The sequence below is a fragment of the Pipra filicauda genome, unplaced genomic scaffold, assembly GCF_003945595.2.
Source record: "Pipra filicauda isolate LSUMZ 115617 unplaced genomic scaffold, ASM394559v2 scaffold56_size3634133_pilon, whole genome shotgun sequence".
NCBI classification, from domain to species: domain Eukaryota; kingdom Metazoa; phylum Chordata; class Aves; order Passeriformes; family Pipridae; genus Pipra; species Pipra filicauda.
Genome location: NW_024104720.1, coordinates 152590 through 176814, shown reverse-complemented (window position 1 = coordinate 176814; position 24225 = coordinate 152590). Strand labels below are relative to the sequence as shown.

The 24225-nt window shown below is 41.4% G+C and overlaps 1 protein-coding gene across 5 annotated transcripts in view; it reads right to left on the bottom strand.

The window, feature by feature from the left end:
* The window catches only part of INVS (inversin), a 99951-nt gene that overhangs the window by 37842 nt on the left and 37884 nt on the right, over positions 1–24225 (bottom strand). For 4 of the 5 annotated variants that reach the window (XM_039387507.1, XM_039387508.1, XM_039387509.1 and 1 more), the window contains 3 exons: positions 22558–22731; positions 10486–10653; positions 2751–2931 (listed from right to left, as the gene is read on the bottom strand). In XM_039387507.1, coding sequence (XP_039243441.1) covers positions 2751–2931; positions 10486–10653; positions 22558–22731 — 523 coding nt within the window. Of the gene's footprint in view, positions 1–2750; positions 2932–6985; positions 7080–10485; positions 10654–22557; positions 22732–24225 lie in introns of those variants that run through there. The other variant, XM_027740541.2, reaches the window with a different exon arrangement.

Genomic DNA, 24225 nt, shown 5'->3' with positions numbered 1-24225 from the left:
AAAAAAAAGAAAAAACCACAACAAACCAAACCCAAACAAAACTTTGCAACGAATTAGTTGAACTTTTCCAGAAAAAGCTTATGACAATTCAGCTGAGACACTGCATTTGAGTGACAGGTCAGTCAGAAACAGTAAAGTGATCATAGACTGATGACGATGAGCATTTCTCCATTATTTGTACATTAAAAGACAGGCTAAACTAACATTGACAATTTCATCATAGGTCACATTGTTTTACAGAAATCAAGTGCAAATTCTTTACTTAGGATTTGTTTAACCAAAATTTCAACTGAAAATGTGTATCAGAATCTGGAGGTCAGTCTACTACCAGGTACCATAAACAACAAACTCACACACAACTCCTTCCATCAAAACAGATTAGAATATTTTTAGATTAAAATCACAACATTTTTGAGGGATGGGTAAAATTTATATTGACTTCATAGACAGGAAAACAGAGTATAGTATATTGCTACTAAAGTCAACTGATTCATTCATATGCTTGCTTGAAAGCATAAAAAGAAGAGATGTAATGTTGCTATGCTCTTCCCACCTGAAGACTATTAGAAGTAAAGTGAGGTGCACTGGGAGAAGTTGATTTGGAGTGCAATTCTAGCAGGAAAACCATAGGAGTACTGAGCCTGAAAAACAGTTGCCTGAACTTTCAGGACAGACAACTAGAAAAAGGGAATTTAACTCTCTGATCAGGACAGGAGGCCTAGCTGAATCATCTACGGGAAAGAAAGTTTCAGGGAGTTGAAAAAAAATTTGTATTGTGTGCAACAGTAAACAAATTGGTGCAAAGATGGATCTCACTTGGACATTAATGTAAGGATTAAAACTTATTTCTTGAAGTCAAGAACTGTTGTTTCTGTAATACTTTTACTTAGAAGAGATCTAACTTGGCTGAGACTTTTATCTACACAAAAGAAAAGGCAACAGAAGCAACAGCATCCTAAGATGCAGTCACATGCAATCCCTCATCCCTACAGAAAATCTGTGGCTGTAACCCTGCACTACTTTAAATTTCCTACGGTTAACCTATATAGTAACATCTTAGTCTCTTTGAGATCTACATATAACATTTAGTATTTAACTTAAAACCAGAAGCATAAAAATTAATAATGATTTACCAACCACAAGTTCCCCAAGGGCCCGTGCCACCTAGAGATCTCATCAAGTTCACAAAGTACTCTTGGAGGTCTTGGCACATCTTCGCCCTTTATTCTACATTGATTAGACAATCCATTTTTCCAAGAGACAAAACTTCTCTCTTAAATACAATCAATTTCAAGACACAATAAATTTTGCTTCTTGGGCAGAACCAAGTGTAATGAGTATTTCTTTGGGAGACTGATCCTATGACACTTAAAATGCTTCATAATTTCTCTGTAAATATTCAGTATCCCTACTTCAATGCAAATGCAAATTTGAGAACATCCTTATTTTTTTCTTTTCTTTTTTTTTTTTAATAAACATAACCAAACTACATGTATATTGTCACTGGAGTTGCAGTAACTTGCTCCAGTGAGCAATATGATTCTTTTATTGGCATTCTTTGTTTGCAGTGTCCCAAAGGGTCATTGGGATGAAGCCTGTTAAAAGGGGAGAGAGACTGTTTGAAGATTCTTTTATCTAGTACATGGTGATTATTTTTTCCTCCTGCACATAGAAGAATGGAAAATAGGAAGTCAATTTTCTAAATCATATTATTTTTGTGGCTATAATTTTATGGTTTGTCTTTCCCTGCATTAAGACTTTTTCTATTTAATTAAGTTTTAACTTGTTTTGCAAAGATCCAGTTTTGTAACCTGTAAAATCAAACTGTGCAGAATTCACATACGCAAGGTTAAAATTTACAGAGCATCTGAGTCTCAGGGTAACAATCTGAACAGAAAAAAACCCTTTTTTGAATAAAACTTGTTGTAAGATCTGATTAGATTGTCATAACATGACTGATAAAGAGCTTTTTCTAGAAGTAGGAGAAGTGCCAGCTCTGCCATTTTTTTGTTGTTCACTTGTGCTGGTATTATCTGATTATCTGTGGTTTCTTTGTGGGAATCTTTTTAAGTCATTTGTTTATTTTGTGAGGGGTAGTTTAATAAAAACTAGATAATATAATCATAAATCCACTTAACTGAGCACACATAAACTGCAATACATCACAATAGGCTGAAAGTGAACACAACTGATGATGCCACTGTCAATCACTTTGTGCTGTGGAGCTACTCTCCTCTCTCAGGCACCTCACAAACCCTATGTGGCCATCTTACACGTGGCCCAAGTGAGGGTACTAGCATCAATCCATATATGAAATATTAGTAAAGTTCTCTAATTTTTTTCAGATAAAAAATAAACAAGTTCTGATATTGTCTTCAAGTACTCCAATAGATTGTCTTGCATTCATGCTGGCGTGTGCACACACCACTTCAGACACCACCGTACCACTGGCTTTTTTAACCTATGATCAAAGCCACATATGCCAGAACATCTCAATGTGCTCTAACTGTTCTTAAACCATCAGCATATATAGCCTCCTGAAGTATTGCATTTTACAATGCTTCATAGAGAATCTGAAGCTAAAACAAGCAATTGACACACAGACTTCTACTCTTGGTCTAGCAGAAACTACTATTGTTCTAGAAGATTAGTTTGCATAATGTCAGGCTGGAATGAAATAAAAATCACAGACAAAGATTAAACACTACAGTCAATTAATGACTAAATGATTTCAGCATTGTCCAGTTTACCAAGTAAGGCTGCCCAGTGAAGGGGAGTTCGAAACAAGTTGTCATAAGATGTTACATTGCAGCCTTCGTAGGAGGTCAGGACATCGACAACTGCTACATTCCCATCTGCAACAGCAAAATGAAGGGGAGTTCGTCCTTCATAGTCTTGCCAGTTAAGCAGAGATTCTGTAGGTGCAGCTTCCTTTAAAAAAAATCAACACAAAATTAAAAGATATTTAAATTGAAGAGAAGAACTACATACTCTTTACAGATATTTTTTTAGTCTTATATTAAGGAGATAAACTGTCCTTGTTCAGTAGACTATAGCTCTACAACCAAATACTTTTGTTACCATATAGACTACTTTCAAGTATTTCTTACAGAATTTTTTATACTGTATTATTGTACCAGACCTGATTTCTAGTATAAACCCTGTAGTTTTACCAGTTTGTTTTGCAAGTGGCTCCTTACACAGATATTTAAAATACTAACTCAGACTTGAGAAAATAACTAGATCTTCTTGCATGATTTTCTATGATGAAAATGACATACATATCTTCATGTTTTCACCTAGAACACTCCCCTTTTTGCACAAGTTAATCTTATGGCTTTCTTTATAATATTTTTCTAGCATTTTACACCCCCAAAGTATTTCTAAAGGAGCTGTCAAGGTCTCTAGCAGACAGGATAAAAGTTAGAGAGTACTTCTAATGAATGCATCTACTTGTAATGGGCTTAATTTTGAATTCAAAAAAATCTTTTAAAGTATGATCACATAACATAGGTACTAACAGACATAACTTGAGCTTTCATCACCTTTCTTAAAAAATAGGCTAAATTACTTTCACATAAGGCTCCTAGATATATAGTTTTGTGCTATGATAATTTCCTCTCTCATGACATTTTTCTACAGAGATTTCTCTTCATTACTTTCTCCAGCAAAAGAACACAACAGACACAAATGAATATCATTTTAGCATTGTAGAGATCTCCAAATGTTGAGTATCGTAAAGGCCCATGAAATACAAGCTTTAAACTTAACTTTCCTGAAAAAAAAAGAGGTATCACTAAAGAAAAAGATTAACGCTAATACAATAGAAACTCGGGATGCAGGACACTAAACATCTAGAGCAGAAACAGAATGTCAAAACAGGAGTTTAAATAAACTATAGGGAGTCAGTCTGCTGTTCTATCTCCACCAATTCAGAATAATACACTAAAGTCATGGGAACCTCGTGCAAAAGAAAAAAGGAATGTAGTCCTGAGATTTTTAACTTCCAATGCTAGAGTGGATTTTAGTCCATGATAACTGAAAAAAGCAATCCTCCTGAAAATACAGAGCCATGCTATATATTACAATATAATTATGAAAGAGGAGTGAGAGACTGTGATCGGTGCAGCTTGTTAACAGTTAAAGCAAGTTCCTGATCCCTTTCTCACTAAACTAATCGCAATTTTTCCTATTGACTTCACTAGGTACACAAATAGGCCATAAAATCACTTGCATTTGCATTATTTGATGTGTAGAAACTAGTACACAGAAAACAAACATCTAACATTGAGAACGATAAATCAAGAAGAAAGTCAGGAAATTCCAGAGTTACAGTTTCTATTCAAATATTAATTGACCTAAGTTGTACATTCTATATTTTCTATGTAATGGATAAAAAAAAGAATACATTTAGAGTAGTGTGCTGGTTTAAAGGTAAACCAGCAGGGGAAATGAACTCAACTCAAAAGAGAGATTACAAGGCAGAATAACAATTTAATAAAATAATACAGTAAGTATGATTATACAGACAAACAATTGGTTTTAACCCACAAACCCCAAATGTATAACCCAGCACCCTGGGGCATGAACAGAGTGGTGTTCCTTGGGCCCCCTGAGTCCAAAGCAAAAGGAGAGGGGAAAACCTGTTGGTGAGAGTGCTGTTGCAGTCTGGTTGAGAGTGGTGGTTGCAGTCCAGTATAGGGTGGTGGTCTGCAGTCTGGTTGAGAGCGGTGATCTGCAGTCTTCCTCTGGATCCCACGGGTGGTTAAAAAAGGTCCCAAGACTCCAAGATTATATATCCTCCAGTTCAGGCAGGAATGCCCAGTATCTCCCTCAGGGCAGGAGGTTCCTCAATGGACATGAGGACAAGAGCACCCTCCTATCTCACAGGCCTCTTAACACCTAGTTTATAGCCTGAGGAGTCAGGCTCTATGGGCAGATGGTGTAAATGCTCTATTGATAACAGTTTCTGGGAAATGGCATGGAAGGCTATAGAATACACAGTTTTGGGTTACACCCATACCATGATGAACTGGTCCCAGCTGTTCTAACTAGAACAAGTAGATTTCACCATATTTTCTAAGTGCAATCAGTTAATACTGCAGTAGTAACTTCAACTCTGCAATGCCCTGATTCTTTGTTTCTTACTGTTTTACCTTCTTACAGTGTCAACTTAAAACTCCTAATATTTGATTAATGTAAATTTTCTAGAGCTAAACATTTACATACTTAGCATGCTGTATGTAAAACAGAGAATCACACCATAGTTGGCATTAGAAGGGACCTCTGGAGATCATCTAGTCCAATCCCCTGCTAAAGCAGGTTCATCTGGAGCAGGTTGCATAGAATCACGTCCAGGTGGGTTTTGAGTATGTCCAGAGAAGACTCCATCACCTTTCTGGGCAGCCTGTTCCAATGCTCAGTCACCCTCACAGTAAGGAAGTTTTTCTTCATATTCAGATGGAACCTCTCATGTTTCAGTTTGTGCTCGTTGCCCCTTATCCTGTCACTGGGCACTACTGAGAAGTCTGGCTCCATCCTCTTGACACCCACACTTAAGATATTTGTATATATTGATAAGATTCCCTCTCAGTTGTCTCTTTTTCAGGCTGAACAGTCCCAGCTCTCTCAGCCTTTCCCCCTAAAAGAGATGCTACAGTCCCGTCATCACCTTCATAGCACTTGGTTGGGCCCTCTCTAATAGCTCCTGGTTTTTCTTGAACTGGGGAGCCCAGAACTGGAGACAGGACTCCAGATCCCGCCTTGTCAGGGCTGAGTAGAGGGGCAAAATCACCTCCTGTAACCTGCTGGCAGTGCATCCTTTCTGGGGACTGAGGCGATGCTGAATGGCCTGTAGTTTCCTGGGTCATCCTTCTTCCCTTTCTGAAGACACTGGAGTGACACTGGCTTTCCTCCAGTCCTTGGCTTTCCTGTTCTCCGTGACTTTTCAAAGATGATGGAGAGTGGCTTAGGAACAACATCTGCCAATGCTAATTAAATGCTAATTAAGTTGCCTGTCTCACATTTAAAAAACTTCATCAGCTTTAGATTAGATATCAGTAGTGTTAGCCACATTTTCCTAGAGAAAAAAACTAACATACTTGGAACATACTGGAGTTCATTAATACATCTAGTACAGTAACAGATGATCTATTAAAAAACATTAAAAAATGATAAATGTGACTCTCAACTAAATACAATTGAAATTAATATTGTTACATGCACAAACCACAACAATCAAAGCATGTATAACACTTCTTACAATAAGCATTCAAAAGCATTTACCTGAACCAGTACAGTTCTGTGAAAAATTGTATGTTCTTCCCCCGCCTTAAGAATTTTCAAGAAAAAGATAACTGATAATATGCTTACTTTTTGTCTATTCATAGACATCAGCAGGGGGAGTATAGAGCCCACTGCAAAAACTCCGTTTGTCAGAATCACTTTTAAGAATGACTAAATATGAATGACGATATGCACAGAAGTTATTACTGAGAGGAAAACATCTTTGAACAAAATGGACAAACTTTACCTATAATTTATTGATGTAATCCTGATACCTAACCTTCAAGCCTTCCAGAAGCACAAGAACATACTAAATAAATGACTCCTAAAACTCCTCGCTTGAAGTCACTGATGTTGCCAAAAACATATCCCCCATAGTAAAAAATGTTACTTTTGCAAAATGGTAAAGAATCTTCTAATTTATATTCTAGTCTAAAAGTTCTTGTGTGCTTTGAAATTTTTGGTCACTTACACTAAAATTTTCTAGGCTTCTTTCTGCCTACCTTCAAGAGTATAATTTCTTTGGAATTTCAGTGGGTTTGGTCTAAAACTAGCTATAATTAAACTGTCATACTGTATTAATATTTTAAGAAAAATACACAGAAGAAACAGAAGCTAAGCATTTTTCTGTGGCAATTAGAACAATGGAATTGTAAATAATAATGGAAAGTGTGGTATAAATAAATGTCACGTCTCTTACCATGAAGAATAAATAAAGAGAAGAGATACAAAACAGACAGAGAGTACTAAGCAGTTGCTTCCATCATATTAATGGAACCTTATTCTGTTCTTTTCTCCTTAAATCTTCCCAACGTTTTTCATGTAATCAAGTACTGCTGAATCTGGAAAGGTGGAAAAGGAAGTTGACCATGAGAGGATCTCCAGATTAGAGTTTCTCTCTGCTTCACATTTACTTTCTACATATGTTGAGTTCCATTTTCACTGTATTTCATGGAATTCAATATTAGATATAACCAATTTGTGCATAACTGTGACCCCTGCAAACCCAATCTATTTCTTCAGAATTCAGTTGAGCTCTTTTCATTATTGTTTATTTTGGCAATATCAACAGACTTTGTACTATACAAATATCAAACAGAAAGATGACCTTATTGACAGGAGACAATAAATGGCCACATCCAAAGGCAGACTATAGAAAAACAAGACAATATTTGTCAGTACCACAGACTGTTGTCTCAATAAAACTAAAGCAACTAAACTTTTGTCAAGTTTTTGCAAAGCAGCACTGGAGAATTCCAAGCAGGACACTAGAGAAAAATAATTTTCTGGGGAATTCTTCCACAGCGTTTAAGATGGACTCTCAGGTAGATAAAGAACTGCTGCATCCAGAGTAGTAGTCACCATCTCAATGTCCCAATGGATATCGATGACAACTGGTGTCCCTCAGGGGCTACAATGGAACCAGTGATATTTAATGTATTCATCAATGACACAGACAAAGGGATCAAGTGCACCCTTAGTAAGTCTGCAGACAACACCAAGCTGAGTGGTACAGCTGACAAACCTAAGGGATTGGATACCATCCAGAGGGACTTGGACAAGCTCAGGAAGTGGGCCCATGGGAAACTCGCAAAGTTGAACAAAACCAAGTGCAAGGTGCTGCACCTGGGTTGGGGCAACCTCCTGTACCAATACAGGCTGGGGGATGAAAGACCGAGAGCAACCCTGCCAAGAAGGACATGGGAGTGCTGGTGGATGAAAGGCTGGACATGAGCCAGCAATGGGCACTAACAGCCCAGAAAGCCACTTGTGTTCTGAGCTGCACCAAAAAGAGCGTGGCCAGCAGGTTGAGGGAGGTGATTCTGCTCCTCTGCTCTCTCCTCTGAGACTCTACTTGGCGTACTTCATCCAGCTCTGGGGTCCCCAGTACAGGAAGGATATCAACCTGTTGGAGTGAATCCAGAAGAGGGCCACAAAGATGATTAGAAGGTGGGATCACCTCTCCTATGAGGAAAGACTCCGACAGCTGGGACTGTTCAGCCTGGAGAAGAGTAGGCTCTGGGGAGACCTTACAACAGCCTTCCACTACCTGAAAGGGGAAGAAAGCTGGAGAGGTCCTTTTTCAAGGGCATATAGTGATAGCACAAGGCAGAATGATTTTAATCTGAAATAGGGTAGGTTTAGATTGGATATTAGGAAGAAATTCTTTACTGTGAGGGTGGTGAGGCACTGTACCAGGTTGCCCAGAGAGGCTGTGGATGTCCCATTCCTGGGAGTGTTCAAAGGGTTGGGTGGGACCCCGATCTAGCTGAAGATGTCCCTCTCTATCACAGGGGGGGGTTGGACTAGATGACCTTTAAAAGTTTCCTTTCAACTCAAACTATTCTATGATTCTTTTAACTGTCAGAGTTTTTAAAAACAAAACAAAACAAAAAACCCAGGTATGACCATGATTCTGTATTACCTAAAGAAAAACTTTGAGAACACCTCCAGTATGGAGACAGGTATTTTTAACCCTTTGTATGTAGTGCATCTCAGTAAGACAGAGTTAATTTTCCTTGCAGCAGCAGGTATGGTGCAGGGCTTTATATTTCTGATTAAAACTGTTGATAACATACCTATCTTTTGGCTGTTACTGAATAGTGCTTGCACAGCATTAAGGATTTCTCCTTTTTATGCCCTGCCCTGTCCTGTTACCCTGCTTCCCCCAGTGAGTGGTTTGGGGGTGGGCAAGAGACTGCAACAGGACACAGCTGGGACAGTTGACACAACCTAACCCAAGCAATATTCCATACCATATAATATGTGCAGCAAAATAGCTCAGGGACAGGGGGAGGGCAGGGAGGATACCCACGGCTACACCATTTGCCTTCCCAAGCACAATTAAGCATGCTTCATGAAACTCTTTTTCCACTTTCCTGGGAGTGGCTAACATCTGCCTGCTGATGGGAATAAATTTCCTTTTTTGCATGCAGCTTTTGCTTTCTATACTGAATTGCCATTATCTTCACCCACAAGTCTTCTTGTTTTCCTTCTATTTCCTCTGTCTTGCAAGAGGGGAGGTAAATCAGCAGCTGTGCGGGTGTTAGGCTGTTGACTGAGGCCAACACAGCACAACTATTAAAAACATTTGTCTTGACTAACTAACATTTGAAAATGTCTGTTTTGAATACACATATCCTTACATACTTTTCAGCAAATTTATTTCTCTAGTGTGGACCAAATTTTGTTTTTAACAAATTACTTCACAACTAAGTACAAATTACAAACATCTTGAATAAACAGAAGTAATACAGAAATAAAATTGCTTTAACACTGGAAAATTCTCAAATACTATTTTTATAGTAAAAAAAGGTATCACTAACTGTAAGATTGCTGATGTGATTTGGAGAAAAGCAAAGCAAGTTTTCACACGCCACACTTAAATTCTCAACTTTCAAGCTAATCAGGGAGACAGACATGTAAGTTCTACTAGCTGGCATACAATCACTATGTGTCTAGTTCTGAAAGATCTTTGAAAGACAAAGATACAGGAAGATTGTTGTAATGGGAGAGAAAATTTCAATTGAGACTTCTTTATCTTTCTATGTTAATGAAGTTCAGAGATTTCTACAAAATAAAAACCAAGGTAAAAATCAAGCCGAGCATATGATTTCATTGTACCCATTATTTCTGTCATTGTAGAAAATGAAACACTGTAAAAAGAGAAAATATGCCATCAAGGCAAAAAGTATTAAATCCGTCCATAAAAATAGTGGAAGGTCTTTCAACAAACTGATTGTGGGCTGACGGATACTTGATCAAGTATTTCCCAGAATTCTGACTTGAAAGGCCAAATTAAACTAGACTTTTCAGCACAGTTAACTAAGAAGAAAACCTTTCAAATAATGAAGAAAAGACACATAACAAAGAAATCAGTTGCAAGATGCAACTGAAATGATCAATATGACTGGCCATTTTAACTATGAAAATTTGCAAGCCTGTCCTCCCTCCCTTACTCTCGAAATGAAGTTACATATATCAAACTAATTAAGAGCACACACATAGTCCATGAGTTAGAGCAAAGACATTTTTCTGTAGAACTCAGAATTTTTATAAAATTCTGGATATTAGGAAAAGCAAACCATTTCGTTCTCAAAGAGTCAGTGGACTAAAATAAAAAATTTCAAGAGAATAAAAATATTTCTACAGAGTAAAATAGTAAATACAGAAAATGTTATATACAATAGACTTTCTTACCAGAATACATTTCACTGTGTGAATTGCACTAGGGTCCTTGTTGTTAGCTGCCCAGTGAAGTGGGATTTTTCCTTCAATATCAGGGATTCCAATATTTGAATCATGTTTTATGAGAAGTTTCACATGCTCTGGGTTATTGTAGTAGGCACTCCAATGCAATGCAGTTTGCTGGAACACAATTTTCACAAGTTTTACAAACACACTGAAAAATTATTGTAATATGAAAACTAAAGTTGGTTAGAACCTGAAACACGATTTCACTACATTTTCACCAAATGAAAGAGATCACCTAGTCCAACTTCTCTGCTCAAAGCAAGGTCAACTAGAACAGATTAATGAGGACACTGTCCAGTCATATTCTGATTTATTTCCACAGACAGAGACTCAATAACCTCTCTAGACCACCTGCTCCAGTGTTCAACCCTCCCCACAGTAAAAAAGTATCTTCTCAGGTTTAAACAGAATTTATTACATTTCAACTTATTCCCATGGCCTTGTCTGTTCAGTGGAGGCAACTCAGAAGTGTCTGGCTTCATCTTCTTTACTGCTTCCCATCAGGTGTTTATACACATTGATAAAATCACCCCAAATTGTCCCTTCCTCGGGCTAAACACTTGCAGATGTCTCAGCCTCTCCTTGATGCTCCAATCTCTTAATCATCTTTTGGCTCTCCACTGGACTCGCTCCAGTATGTCTATGCCCTTATTATACTAGAGAACCCCAAAGGAGGCAGAGCATTCCACTTGTCATGCCACCGGTGCTGAACAGAGGGCAGGATCACAGGTAAAACCAGATTTAAACAAGAGGTAAATGAGCCATCTTTTGTTACACTTCAATAAAGAGGACTGACAGAAAACAGAGCACATGCACCTAGGGTGGCTGACAACTCAAAATCAGTGAAAACAGGCTTTAAACAAGAGGCCCATCTACCTGAGTAAGTAGATAATCACACATCTTTGCTAACAAGGTCTGAATTAGGTCTAAGCTACACCATCTTACATGAGACCTATACTAAGAAACCCTTATGTTTGGAACACAAGTATCTTTAGTAGGAGATTAATTGCTTCATATTTATTGGGCTATGGCAGGAGAATAATGTCCATGCTACTTAGCATTCCCCGTTGACTATTTGATGCAGCAGTTTCAGACCTGGAGAAAATATCTGTCCTTGGTATTCAGCAGTTGTGTCCAAGTTAGAATGATCATCTGAAGCAGGCCTCAGCACCAGAGCTGCACTACAGAACAACTGCAATAAATAGTGTGGTCTCTCTTAAATGTGAAAATCTGTTGGAATAACACAAATTGATGGAGAAGTGTATAACAAGACTACTCTTCACTAGAGGTAGATGGCACTGAATGCTGACGCTGGACTTGGATTCATCTTGAGTAAAGCTTTTCACTTTTTGTACTGTCCGTGATGACTCAGAATTCTGAGGTTGAATATTACTGAATCTAATGCCCAATGATCCATAACAGTCCAATAAAACATCAAAAGGCAATCCATGCTCCTATTACCAATTCCATGCCAGTGGTATATTTTTATGGGCCCTATTGCTGTTGATAATTACATAAGTAAACCAATGTGTGGGGTTTCATAAACAGCAAAATGTTGGCATATTAATAAGTACTTTATTTTTCAGACACACCTCTCCCAACTGCAAAGTAACAGAGAGTTTTAAGATACCAAATTGATTTTATTCTCCATCTCTCTTACCCCCTCTCCCCTGCTAAACATGACATGGCACTTTGATTCAGAAACTGAGGAAAATAACTGCTGTGGGACATTTGTGTATGGAAGTACAATGCCCTGGACTAGCATCCTTGGACAGTGACATAGAATCTCTGAGTTCACTATCATATACTTAGTATCTCTGTAAAGGAAGAAGGAAAAAAGAAGCCTATTTTTTGTGTTTGTTGCTTTAAGTCATTAGTTTAGTATTGATAACAATACTTGTCTACTTGGTAATTCACTGAAGAAGAGCTCATTCTAAGGCATAACTGGAGGGGCTGTAAGGAAACATCTGATAACTGGCACTACATACAAGGACATACAGCCTAGCACCATAAAGTGCCACCAGAGCCTGTTGAGATGTGAATTGAAAAAACTTGTAGTGGTAGAAATTTGTAATACATTAATGAATATTATTTATTAATTGGAGCTGACTACTATCCCTGGAAACTGACAGTTGCACTGAAAGCAGAAACTTTTGGTTACCAAAAGGCCAATGTAGCCTTGGTTCACTGGCTTCTTTCACCTACAAACAGTTTCAGCCAGCTGCCTTCATGGAAGTAGATGTAAAAAAGACACTTGTTCTGTCTCATGTTCAGGAATTATATTTGACAATCTTGATGCACACAGTTGCAGTACGGAAACTGAATAAGCTATGTGTCCAAAAGGGTCAAATATGTTGGACTCCATCCCTGAGATGGCCTTTCACCAACCTGAATTCCATTTTTGCTACTGTGACTACTCATGACATGAAGTGGGAGAAAAGTGCTCTACGTTTTGTGGGGAATCTGGCAATGCTTTGAATACTGTCTTGGAAATCTGCTAAACAACAGGCAAGGTTCCTAAAAGGTTTTGGCTCATTTTTATACACCTTTGTTAATTAATTAACATGGTCAGGAAGTCAGCACGACCTCTCCAGAATGACTGCTGTAATTATAGCCAGGGTTTCCACGATACGTGTTAGAACACCCTGGAAGGAAAACAGCTGATTGCCAGGATACAAGCTGGTTCAAATCCATTGTCCAGAGGGGACAGAAGATTCAGTTGTTGGAAACTGCACTTGTAGCTGTCTTATCCTGTTTCCTAGATGATAAAATGAGATAAGGATTTCAGATTTTAAGCAGATACATCACTAGAAAGTCCGATCTCCTTCTCACACTACATCCTCTTGTGGTAGAATGTGAGCTATGGAATGATGATTTCCACGAAGCCCAGACTTGCCAAGCTAGTATGTTATCAGCTGATCCAAATAACTTGATCAGGGCACTCACATTTGAATCAGTGGCAGATATTCCAAGATCACTTATAAACTGTAAGAAAGGGACTTTCCTGCTCAATGCTCAAAAAGCCTCCATCACCAGGAACAGTTCCAGTTGTATTCAATACCCTTCCAATGGTAGTTACATAATTCGGTTTTGGTCTTTCTTTTGCTATCTACATTCATAATGTCTCACTTTTTGTTATTATATCCTTGCAGAAAAAGAACGGGCTCAGGGAATATTCATATCTCTGCATTCTTTGAAAGAAGTCTCTTTTATATTTCAGGATACACAAACTGCTCAAACACATGAAATTTAAACTAGATATTCACAGATTAACACAGGTCCACAGTAATTACTAGAAATCTGCCTACTAAAGGCAGTGTGATCATCTCCCAAACAGAACACAGATCAAGCATGTCAACAAAAATGATTAATCTGTTTTGTTCAAAACGTATATGGAAACACAAGAAACCCTTTACCTAGAACGTCTGCAGGACTGTGTGAAAGTCTGATGCTTTCTTATACCCTACTATTAATGCTAATGGACACAACCATTTCACATTTGTTTTAAATCAGGCATTGCTAGTGTCCTAGTTAGGACAACTGAGACCAGTTCATCAGGGTATGGGTGTAACCCAAAACTGTGTATTCTATAGCCTTCCATGCCATTTCCCAGAAACTGTTATCAATGAACCATTGACACCATCTGCTCATAGAGCCTGACTCCTCAGGCTATAAACTAGGTGTTAAGAGGCCTGTGAGATAGGAGGATGCTCCTGTCCTCACACCCTTTGTGGAACTCCCCGCCCTGAGGGAAGTGCTGAGCATTCCTGCCTGAACTGCAGGATATATAATCTTGGAGTCTTGGAACATTTTTAACCACTCTGTGGGATCCAGAGAAGGACTGCGGCTCATCTCTCTCAAACAGACTTGGACCACCACCCTATACTGGACTCCAATCACCACTTTGACCAGACTGCAACAGCTCTCACTGCAACACCCCCCAGACTGCAACAGCTCTCCCACCAGCAGGTTCTTCCCCTCTCCCTTTACTTTGGACTCAAGCGGGGCCCAAGGAACACCACGTTGTTCATGCCCCAGGGTACTGGGGTATACATTTGGGTTTTGTGGGTTAAGACCAATTGTTTGTTTGTATGATTGTACTTTCTGTATTATTTTAGTAAATTGTTATTCTGACTTATAATCTCTCCTTTGAGTTGAGTTCATTTCCCCTGCTGGTTAACTCTTAAACCAGCACATTTTTGGCCACCCAACGTGGGGCAGAGAGAGAGAAGTCAGAATCACAATTTCACTTTAAGCATTTGTCTATTTGGATATAGAAACTCCCTGATCACCATGTTGTTTGATGCAGTCACATGGATGTTGTATTTGAGCCTGTTCATATTTCCACAGATGGGGTATTATTTGCCTGTTTTGATGCTCTCTTTAAGACCAGGGAGAGGGATCCAAATTGCTTTATTAGTATATTATGTTTATGTCATTCTAACATCAGAAGCAATGAGTTTCATTGTAAATGTGTATTCAGTCCTGTTTGCCTGTCCTGGTTTGGGTTGCTACCTCTGGGGTTTCATTAAAAATCGTACCCAGCCCTTTGGGGGAACAGGGGGGATGGTTGTTTCCAGCCTCTCACCTCCTTCTTCCCCTTCAGACCTGCTACAACAGTTTTTGAAAATATTGAGTTCCCTTTTGATGTTAAGGACAGTATAATGTTATTGTTAGTGTTGCTCTGTCTGCTCTGTACTGTGTACACCATGTTTAGGGTCAGAACAGGGCCTTCTAGGGAGGTTGTCTGGACACCTGCCCTGGGAGCAGATAATGCTGAGTGGCACGGGAAGTGGGAGGACATCAGCCAGTATTTGGAGAAGTTTTCTCCTCCAATGATCTGGAAATTCACCCCTGAACAACTGCAGGATCCTGTTAGCATGATAAGACTGGTGAAGGAAAAATGCTCTGGCAGCTCCAGAGATGGCCAGCTCACAGCAACCTGCTGGGCCCTGGCCACTGCCTACCGGACACTACTTGACATGGTACAGCACTGTCAGGGGGAGGAGAGAAGGACCAAATCCGCAGGCACCACGTCCACCCAAACCACAGCTGAGTCAGAGGGAGAAAGAAATAAACCAACCGGCACCGTGTCCACACAAACCATCGAGGAGCCAGAAGAACAACCAAAACCAATAGCAGTCGCCCCTGTCCAGAAAAGGAAATCAAAGACTAAATCAGTCCGTATAGCAAATGATGACGGAGAGGCAGGACCTTCACATCCACTGGAGGAGACAGAGCCAGAAATAATCACTCGGTCCCTATCCCTGGGTGAGCTACGCGAGCTCCGGAGAGAGTTCACACGACAGGCGAACGAGTCCATTCTGACCTGGCTGCTCCGAATCTGGGATGCCGCAGCTAACGATACAATCCTAGATGGGAGTGAAGCCAGACAGCTGGGGTCCCTGTCTCGAGATGTAGTCATTGATCAGGGGATTGGAAGGAGGCAGGAAACTCTCAGCCTCTGGCGGCGACTGTTGTGCAGTGTGAGGGAAAGATACCTTTGCAAGGAGGACCTCCACGTACAGCAAGGACAGTGGAACACGATGGAACAAGGTATCCGGTGCTTAAGGGAGTTAGCTGTACTGGAGATAATCTTTTCAGACGACGAAAGATTCCCTAAAAGTCCAGATGGCGTACAGTGCACCTCCCAGATGTGGTTAAAGTTTGCACGACTCGGGCCAGAAATGTATTCCCGCTACTTAGCAACGCTGCAATGGAGGGAGGGAGAGGACAAGGTGGGAGCATTGGTTAGTAAACTAAGGATGTATGAAGACACTGTCACCGCCCCATTACGAGCCCACGTCTCATCTGTGGAAACCAAACTGGCTGAACACGTCAGAAGCCTGGAAGAGAAAATTGAAGAGGGACACCAGAAGCTAAGAGAGGAAATTAAGGAAGGGATCTTCCATATCTCACCAGGACAAACAAGAGTCTCTGCTATTAGGAGCCAGCGTCCCCCAGCTAAGGAGAGAAGGTACACTCCACGTGGCGATCTATGGTTTTACCTCCGTGAGCACGGAGAAGATATGAGGAAGTGGGATGGGAAACCCACCCCTTCCTTAGCAGCCCGGGTACGTGAACTGAAAAGAGGAACAAGTACCACAAGGAACTCTTCAAGGGTAAACGCTGCTCCAGTCTCTCGTGGGCAAGACTCCAGACGGTACAGGAATGATGATACGTCTGATCCTCTTGAAGGGACCTCCAGGTCATACCCACAAGAAGAGCACAATGAGTACCATGACCAGGACTAGGGGTGCCCTGCCTCTAGCCAGGTAGAGGAGAGGGACAATCGAGTCTATTGGACAGTGTGGATTCGGTGGCCTGGCACATCAGAGCCACAAAGGTATAAGGCCTTAGTGGACACCGGCGCACAATGTACTTTAATGCCATCAAGATACGTAGGGGCAGAATCCATCTCCATTTCTGGGGTGACAGGGGGATCCCAACAGCTGACTGTACTGGAAGCTGAAGTGAGCCTGACTGGGAAGGAATGGCACAGACACCCCATCGTGACTGGCCCAGAGGCCCCGTGCATCCTTGGCATAGATTACCTGAGGAGTGGGTATTTCAAAGACCCAAAAGGACTTCGTTGGGCTTTTGGCATAGCTGCTGTGGAGACGGAGGAAATTAGACAGTTGAACACCTTGCCTGGTCTCTCAGAGGACCCCTCTGCTGTGGGACTGCTGAAGGTTGAAGAACAATTGGTACCAATAGCCACAGCAACAGTGCACCGTCGGCAATACCGCACCGACCGAGACTCTGTGACCCCTATACATAAGATGATCCGTGAACTGGAGACCCAGGGGGTGGTCAGCAAGACTCGCTCACCCTTTAATAGCCCTATATGGCCAGTGCGTAAGTCCAGCGGAGAGTGGAGGCTGACGGTGGATTACCGTGGACTCAATGAAGTCACACCACCCCTGAGTGCTGCTGTGCCGGACATGCTGGAGCTCCAGTACGAGCTGGAGTCCAAGGAAGCCAAGTGGTATGCCACCATTGACATTGCCAATGCCTTTTTCTCCATTCCTTTGGCAGCTGAGTGCAGGCCACAATTTGCTTTCACTTGGAGAGGTGTGCAGTACACCTGGAATCGACTGCCTCAGGGGTGGAAACACAGTCCCAGCATTTGCCATGGACTGATCCAGACTGCACTGGAAAAGGGTGAGGCTCCAGAGCACCTACAGTACATTGACGACATCATTGTATGGGGGAACACGGCGGGCGAAGTCTTCGAGAAAGGAGAGAAGATAATCCAGATTCTCCTAAGAGCCGGTTTTGCCATTAAACGGAGTAAGGTCAAGGGACCTGCTCAGGAAATTCAGTTCCTAGGAGTGAAGTGGCAAGATGGACGCCGCCTAATTCCCATGGAGGTGATTAACAAAATAGCAGCCATGTCCCCACCAACCAGCAAGAAGGAAACACAGGCTTTCCTAGGCGCTGTGGGCTTTTGGAGGATGCATATCCCCGAGTATAGTCAGATTGTAAGCCCTCTCTACCTTGTGACACGGAAGAAAAATGATTTCCAGTGGGGCCCCGAACAACAACAAGCCTTTGAACAAATTAAACAGGAGATTGCCCATGCGGTAGCCCTTGGGCCAGTAAGGACAGGACAGGACGTGAAGAACGTGCTCTACACCGCAGCCGGGGAGAATGGCCCTTCTTGGAGCCTCTGGCAGAAAGTGCCTGGGGAGACCCGAGGACGACCGCTGGGATTCTGGAGTCGGGGATACAAAGGATCTGAAGCCAGCTATACACCAACTGAGAAAGAGATCCTGGCTGCCTATGAAGGAGTTCGAGCTGCCTCAGAAGTAATCGGCACCGAAGCGCAGCTCCTCCTGGCACCCCGACTACCAGTGCTGGGCTGGATGTTCAAGGGAAGAGTTCCTTCCACACATCACGCCACCGATGCCACGTGGAGTAAGTGGATCGCTCTGATCACGCAGCGAACCCGGATAGGGAACCCTAATCGCCCTGGGATTCTGGAAATTATCACCAATTGGCCCGAAGGTGAGAGTTTCGGACTATCCTCTGAAGAAGAGGAGGAGAAGGTGACACGGGCTGAGGAGGCCCCACCATATGACAAGCTACCAGCAGATGAAAGGCGATATGTGCTCTTCACGGATGGCTCCTGCCGCATTGTAGGGACAAACCGAAAATGGAAGGCAGCTGTATGGAGTCCCACACGGCGAGTTGCAGAAGCGACCGAAGGACAAGGTGGGTCAAGTCAGTTTGCAGAGCTTAAAGCCGTTCAGTTGGCTTTGGATATAGCTGAACGAGAGAAGTGGCCAAGACTCTATCTCTACACCGACTCATGGATGGTGGCCAATGCTCTGTGGGGATGGCTGGAGCGATGGAAAAAGGCCAACTGGCAGCGCCAAGGGAAACCCATCTGGGCGGCGGAGATGTGGCAGGACATCGCTGGCCGGGTAGAGAAGCTGAGTGTGAAGGTCCGTCACGTAGACGCTCATGTAGGCAAGAAACGGGCTAATGAGGAGCATCGTAACAACGAGCAGGCGGACCGAGCTGCCAGGATTAAAGTCTCTCAGGTAGATCTGGATTGGCAGCACAAAGGAGAATTATTTCTGGCTCGATGGGCCCATGACGCCTCTGGTCACCAGGGGAGAGATGCAACATACAGATGGGCTCGTGACCGAGGGGTGGACTTAACCAAGGACATTGTCTCACAGGTCATCCATGACTGCGAGACGTGTGCTGCCATCAAGCAGGCCAAGCGGGTGAAGCCTCTATGGTATGGTGGACGGTGGTCAAAGTACAGGTATGGGGAAGCCTGGCAAGTTGACTACATCACGCTCCCCAAAACCCGCCAAGGCAAGCACTACGTACTGACCATGGTAGAAGGAAGTACTGGATGGTTGGAGACATACCCCGTGCCTCATGCCACTGCCCGGAATACCATCCTGGGCCTTGAAAAACAAGTCCTGTGGCGACACGGCACCCCGGAGAGAATTGAGTCTGATAATGGGACCCATTTCAAGAATGGCCTCGTAGACACCTGGGCCAAAGAGCACGGCATTGAGTGGGTGTATCATATCCCCTACCATGCACCAGCTGCTGGAAAAGTTGAGCGGTGCAACGGACTGCTGAAAACCACCCTGAAGGCACTGTGTGGAGAGACTCTCAAACACTGGGAGCTGCATTTAGCAAAGGCCACCTGGTTGGTCAACACCCGAGGCTCCATCAATCGAGCTGGCCCTGCCCAATCAGAACTTTTGCATACTGTAGATGGAGATAAAGTCCCCGTGGTACATATGAGAGGAATGTTAGGGAAGACTGTTTGGATTAGTCCCACCTCAAGCAAAGGCAAACCCATCCGAGGGATTGTTTTTGCTCAGGGACCTGGTTCCACCTGGTGGGTAATGCAAAAAGATGGGGAGACACGTTGTGTACCACAAGGGAACCTAATTTTGAGTGAGAATGGTCTGTAATGTTTCATTGTATATATATATATATATAGATAGATGTATATAGTTTTAAAGGGATATAGTTTTTTAAAGGGGGTTAATTTGGGCATGACATGGATGGCATAGAATAAGGGGTGGATAATGTCCTAGTTAGGACAACTGAGACCAGTTCATCAGGGTATGGGTGTAACCCAAAACTGTGTATTCTATAGCCTTCCATGCCATTTCCCAGAAACTGTTATCAATGAACCATTGACACCATCTGCCCATAGAGCCTGACTCCTCAGGCTATAAACTAGGTGTTAAGAGGCCTGTGAGATAGGAGGATGCTCCTGTCCTCACACCCTTTGTGGAACTCCCCGCCCTGAGGGAAGTGCTGAGCATTCCTGCCTGAACTGCAGGATATATAATCTTGGAGTCTTGGAACATTTTTTACCACTCTGTGGGATCCAGAGAAGGACTGCGGCTCATCGCTCTCAAACAGACTTGGATCACCACCCTATACTGGACTCCAATCACCACTTTGACCAGACTGCAACAGCTCTCCCCCCAGCATCTCACTGCAATCACCACTTTTGACTAGACTGCAACAGCTCTCCCACCAGCAGGTTCTTCCCCTCTCCCTTTACTTTGGACTCAAGCGGGGCCCAAGGAACACCACGTTGTTCATGCCCCAGGGTACTGGGTTATACATTTGGGTTTTGTGGGTTATGACCAATTGTTTGTTTGTATGATTGTACTTTCTGTATTATTTTAGTAAATTGTTATTCTGACTTATAATCTCTCCTTTGAGTTGAGTTCATTTCCCCTGCTGGTTAACTCTTAAACCAGCACAGCTAGGCACTCAAAATTAAGAACCACACTAATCTGAGCACCTCAAAATTTACAGTGACTATATGCTCAATAACTATTCCTTCTTTTAAAATGAGTTACTATACTATTACTGTGGACTAGCATTACCTCTCTGTATGAAGAGTAATAGTAAATCAGTTTTTTTAAGAATGCTTTTCTCCTACCACTTTTCTTCTACGACCTGTCATCTCTTATGGGTGGTCATTCTAAGGACAGTCCTTTTTAACAAACATCAGTAGATTATTTCCTGACGCTCTTAGAAGACAGTGTGATTCCAAAGGAGGCTGGTAATTTTATTGATGTGGTAGAGCATGACTTGACTTTGCAAAGGGACATGACACAACTCAAGACACTACAGGTACTATATGATATACCTGGAAAGTCATCTGGAGACTTCCTGGCCTTTCAAGCAACTGCTATCACTGCAGATGCAGAAAATTACTCTGAAGGGCTTTATTCTAAGAAGGTAGTAATATAAAACTCTGAGATCTCAAGATTACATTTTCTCCCAAGGAAGCCTGCAGTTTCACAAAATAAATGTCAAAGTGACTAACTGGTGCTCTGCTTCAATTGTAAGCCTCACACCAGAATGTCAATCAACTTCATCATCACATCCCTCTCGCTAGATGACGCACTCATGGAAGCAACGGTACATGTGCATTGAAAGCAGACCTTCTGCTGCCAAATAGTCCCTTTTATGATGATAATAATAATAATAACAACAACAACTTGATACCCTTTATTGACCCTGTTAGGAAATTGTCTGGACAAATGGCATCACATTCTATCCCACACAAAAAAGTCATGTATGACTAGGAGACTCAAAATTGTCCATTTTTACTTGCAGAGATGCAGAAAAAAGGGCAGTCAACCAGATAGATTTAGTGTATGGATATTTTTATCCCTAGACCATCCCTATGAATAGAAGACAAGGAGTAGAAGTGAGGAAGTAAATCTGAGCCAGGAGAAAAGGTGCTGGGAGTGGTGGTTTGAAGGTGTTGTTCTAATTTTTTCTCGGTTTCTTACTATACAAAACTATTTTCATTGTCAACGAATGAAACTGATTTTCTTTATGTTGAGTCTATTTAGTCCATGAGAGCAAATGGTGATCAATACTCCTGTCTTTATCTCAACTCCTGAGATTTTCCAACTATTTTCTCTATCTGACCCCATGAGAAGGGGGAGTGAGAGAGTGGCTGAGTGGGTATTTGGCTACTTTCCAAAGCTAAATCACAACACACTTCTAGAAGTCAGCACCTATGGAGAACTGTATCGATATCACCACCATTGTAGTGGCCCCAGTGCAGAGTAAAATCAATCATCACCTTGTTGGCAGGACATCTGCCAACAGGAAACTTGCATTCAGCTCAAGATATTTCCTTTTTTTTTTTTCTTTTTGTAATTAAACTCACCTTTTGTATTGACAAATGCTTCAAAGGCCTTCTGCACAAAATTTTCTAATGACTCTTATCATTAAATGATTCTAAATGTAAGGTTTTTCCAAGGAAGAAAACGAAGAGGATTTTTGAATCCTCTATTGTTGCAACTATTCTCAAGAAGAATGTCAGTGAACTCAGTGCAATGAACTTTGACATCATTAACATAAGGAAAATATTAATATTTCTATTTTGAAGACCTAGAAAAGTTTATGACTGAGATAATTTTCACACACATCTGTTTGATGGAAATCCAATTTCTACAGTTGCTAAAAGCGCTGTCTTAAAATAAGCAGAACTTTTACCTTATTTCTATCCTGAGTATCCACTTCTCCAGGTGCCATATGTTTTAACAACAAAGCTAAACATTTTGGGCTTTTGTGACGTGTAGTTAAATGTAATGGTGTCATATCCTCCAAGTCCTTCTGCATCCAGTTCCCTCTACGAGCCAGTAAAAGTTTCATGAAGCGGTAATTTCCCTGGGTAAAGAAAAACAGCAGAAATTTATTTCAGTTTATCAAACCAAATGATGATACTGTTTAGATATATTTACTGTTGTAATACAGTGACTAAAAAATCTGCATCAAAACAGCTCTGAGCTTTGGAAACATATTTTTTTTTTTTTGTTAAAAAACATGAACTCTTTATTTTTAAGTCTGTTGTGCTGGTATTAGATGCATATATTCCATTAGCAGAGTGTGTAAGACAGGGTTCAGTAACAACGAAAATTCTGCAATATTATCAGAGTTTCTTAACTGTTTAACATCAATAAACATAAGACATGCCGGTTTCAGCATAGTAAACAGTTATCAGATGAGGAATAAAACATGATGAAAGAACACAATTTTAAAAATGAAATTAAGAAAAATGATGAGGAATGAATGATTCAGAATGATGCCTTAAGCCCCTAATGTTTTTTTTATTTTTCTAATATTGGTAAGCCTTATAAGTTTTATAAGTAGATTTTAAAAGCAGCAACCCTCCCTCCTTTGTCCCTTGCCCCTTGTCCCTTTCCCTCTAGCACCCTTGTTTACACATTCCTTAGCCCTCTTACCCCTGAATCCAGTAGAAATGTTTAGTCTTTTGTCAAGGCAAGGCCTAGATTGTTGGCAGAACAGCATATCAGGGCCTAAACCACAGAACATGGTCAAGAATTGGGTGACTATGTACCCTTTGTGCTCTGATGAAGATGAAGATGGGATGAACAGGGGGTCCCGAAACACACCCCAGACCCATTTTCAGGGGGTGGACCCGGGGCGGACCAGAGTAAAGGCCACAGGGTGGACACATCTGGGATTGGATGGATGGTATTATAAAATGTAACATCTCAGGCACGGCCTGCGCGTCTTGTAACATCTTAGCCTTGGCAAAATAAACCCTTTCTTATCTCACCCCTAATTAACTGCTCCGGAGATTTTTTCAGCACCTAACTCCCACGGCAACAAGAAAGATAAAATGTTCTCATCTGATTAAGTAAAAAATATATGCAAAAGTGATTGTTTTGTACATTTTTACATTCTTACATTTTTAAATTTGGAACTGCAGGAGTTTTGATCCTGCAGCACGGATGATAAATAGATGGGACAGTTTCAATGACACACTGAAAATACATCACACTTTGGACTTCCACTAGGTTTTCACTACGTTTTCAAAAGAAATAATGTAGAAATGTTCCTGTGATCAATAAATGAAGGTCAATCCCCCCAAAAACAATCTGGGTTTATTTCTCAAATCACTGAAGAAGCCGTCAAAAATTAAAGATGTGATCATGCCATCATGAAGAAGCTGTAGTGATTTAAGGGATAGCCAGCCTTGACTTGCTACTGTCCCTTACTTGGAGATTATTTTCCATATAACAGAGATGCTTCTGCTTCGTGAAATCTGTTGGGTTTATCAAATCACCTTCAGTTTCAGTGAAGGACCAGCAACAGCTGGAGCAATAATTCATTAAAGCAAAACATCTGGACCTATCT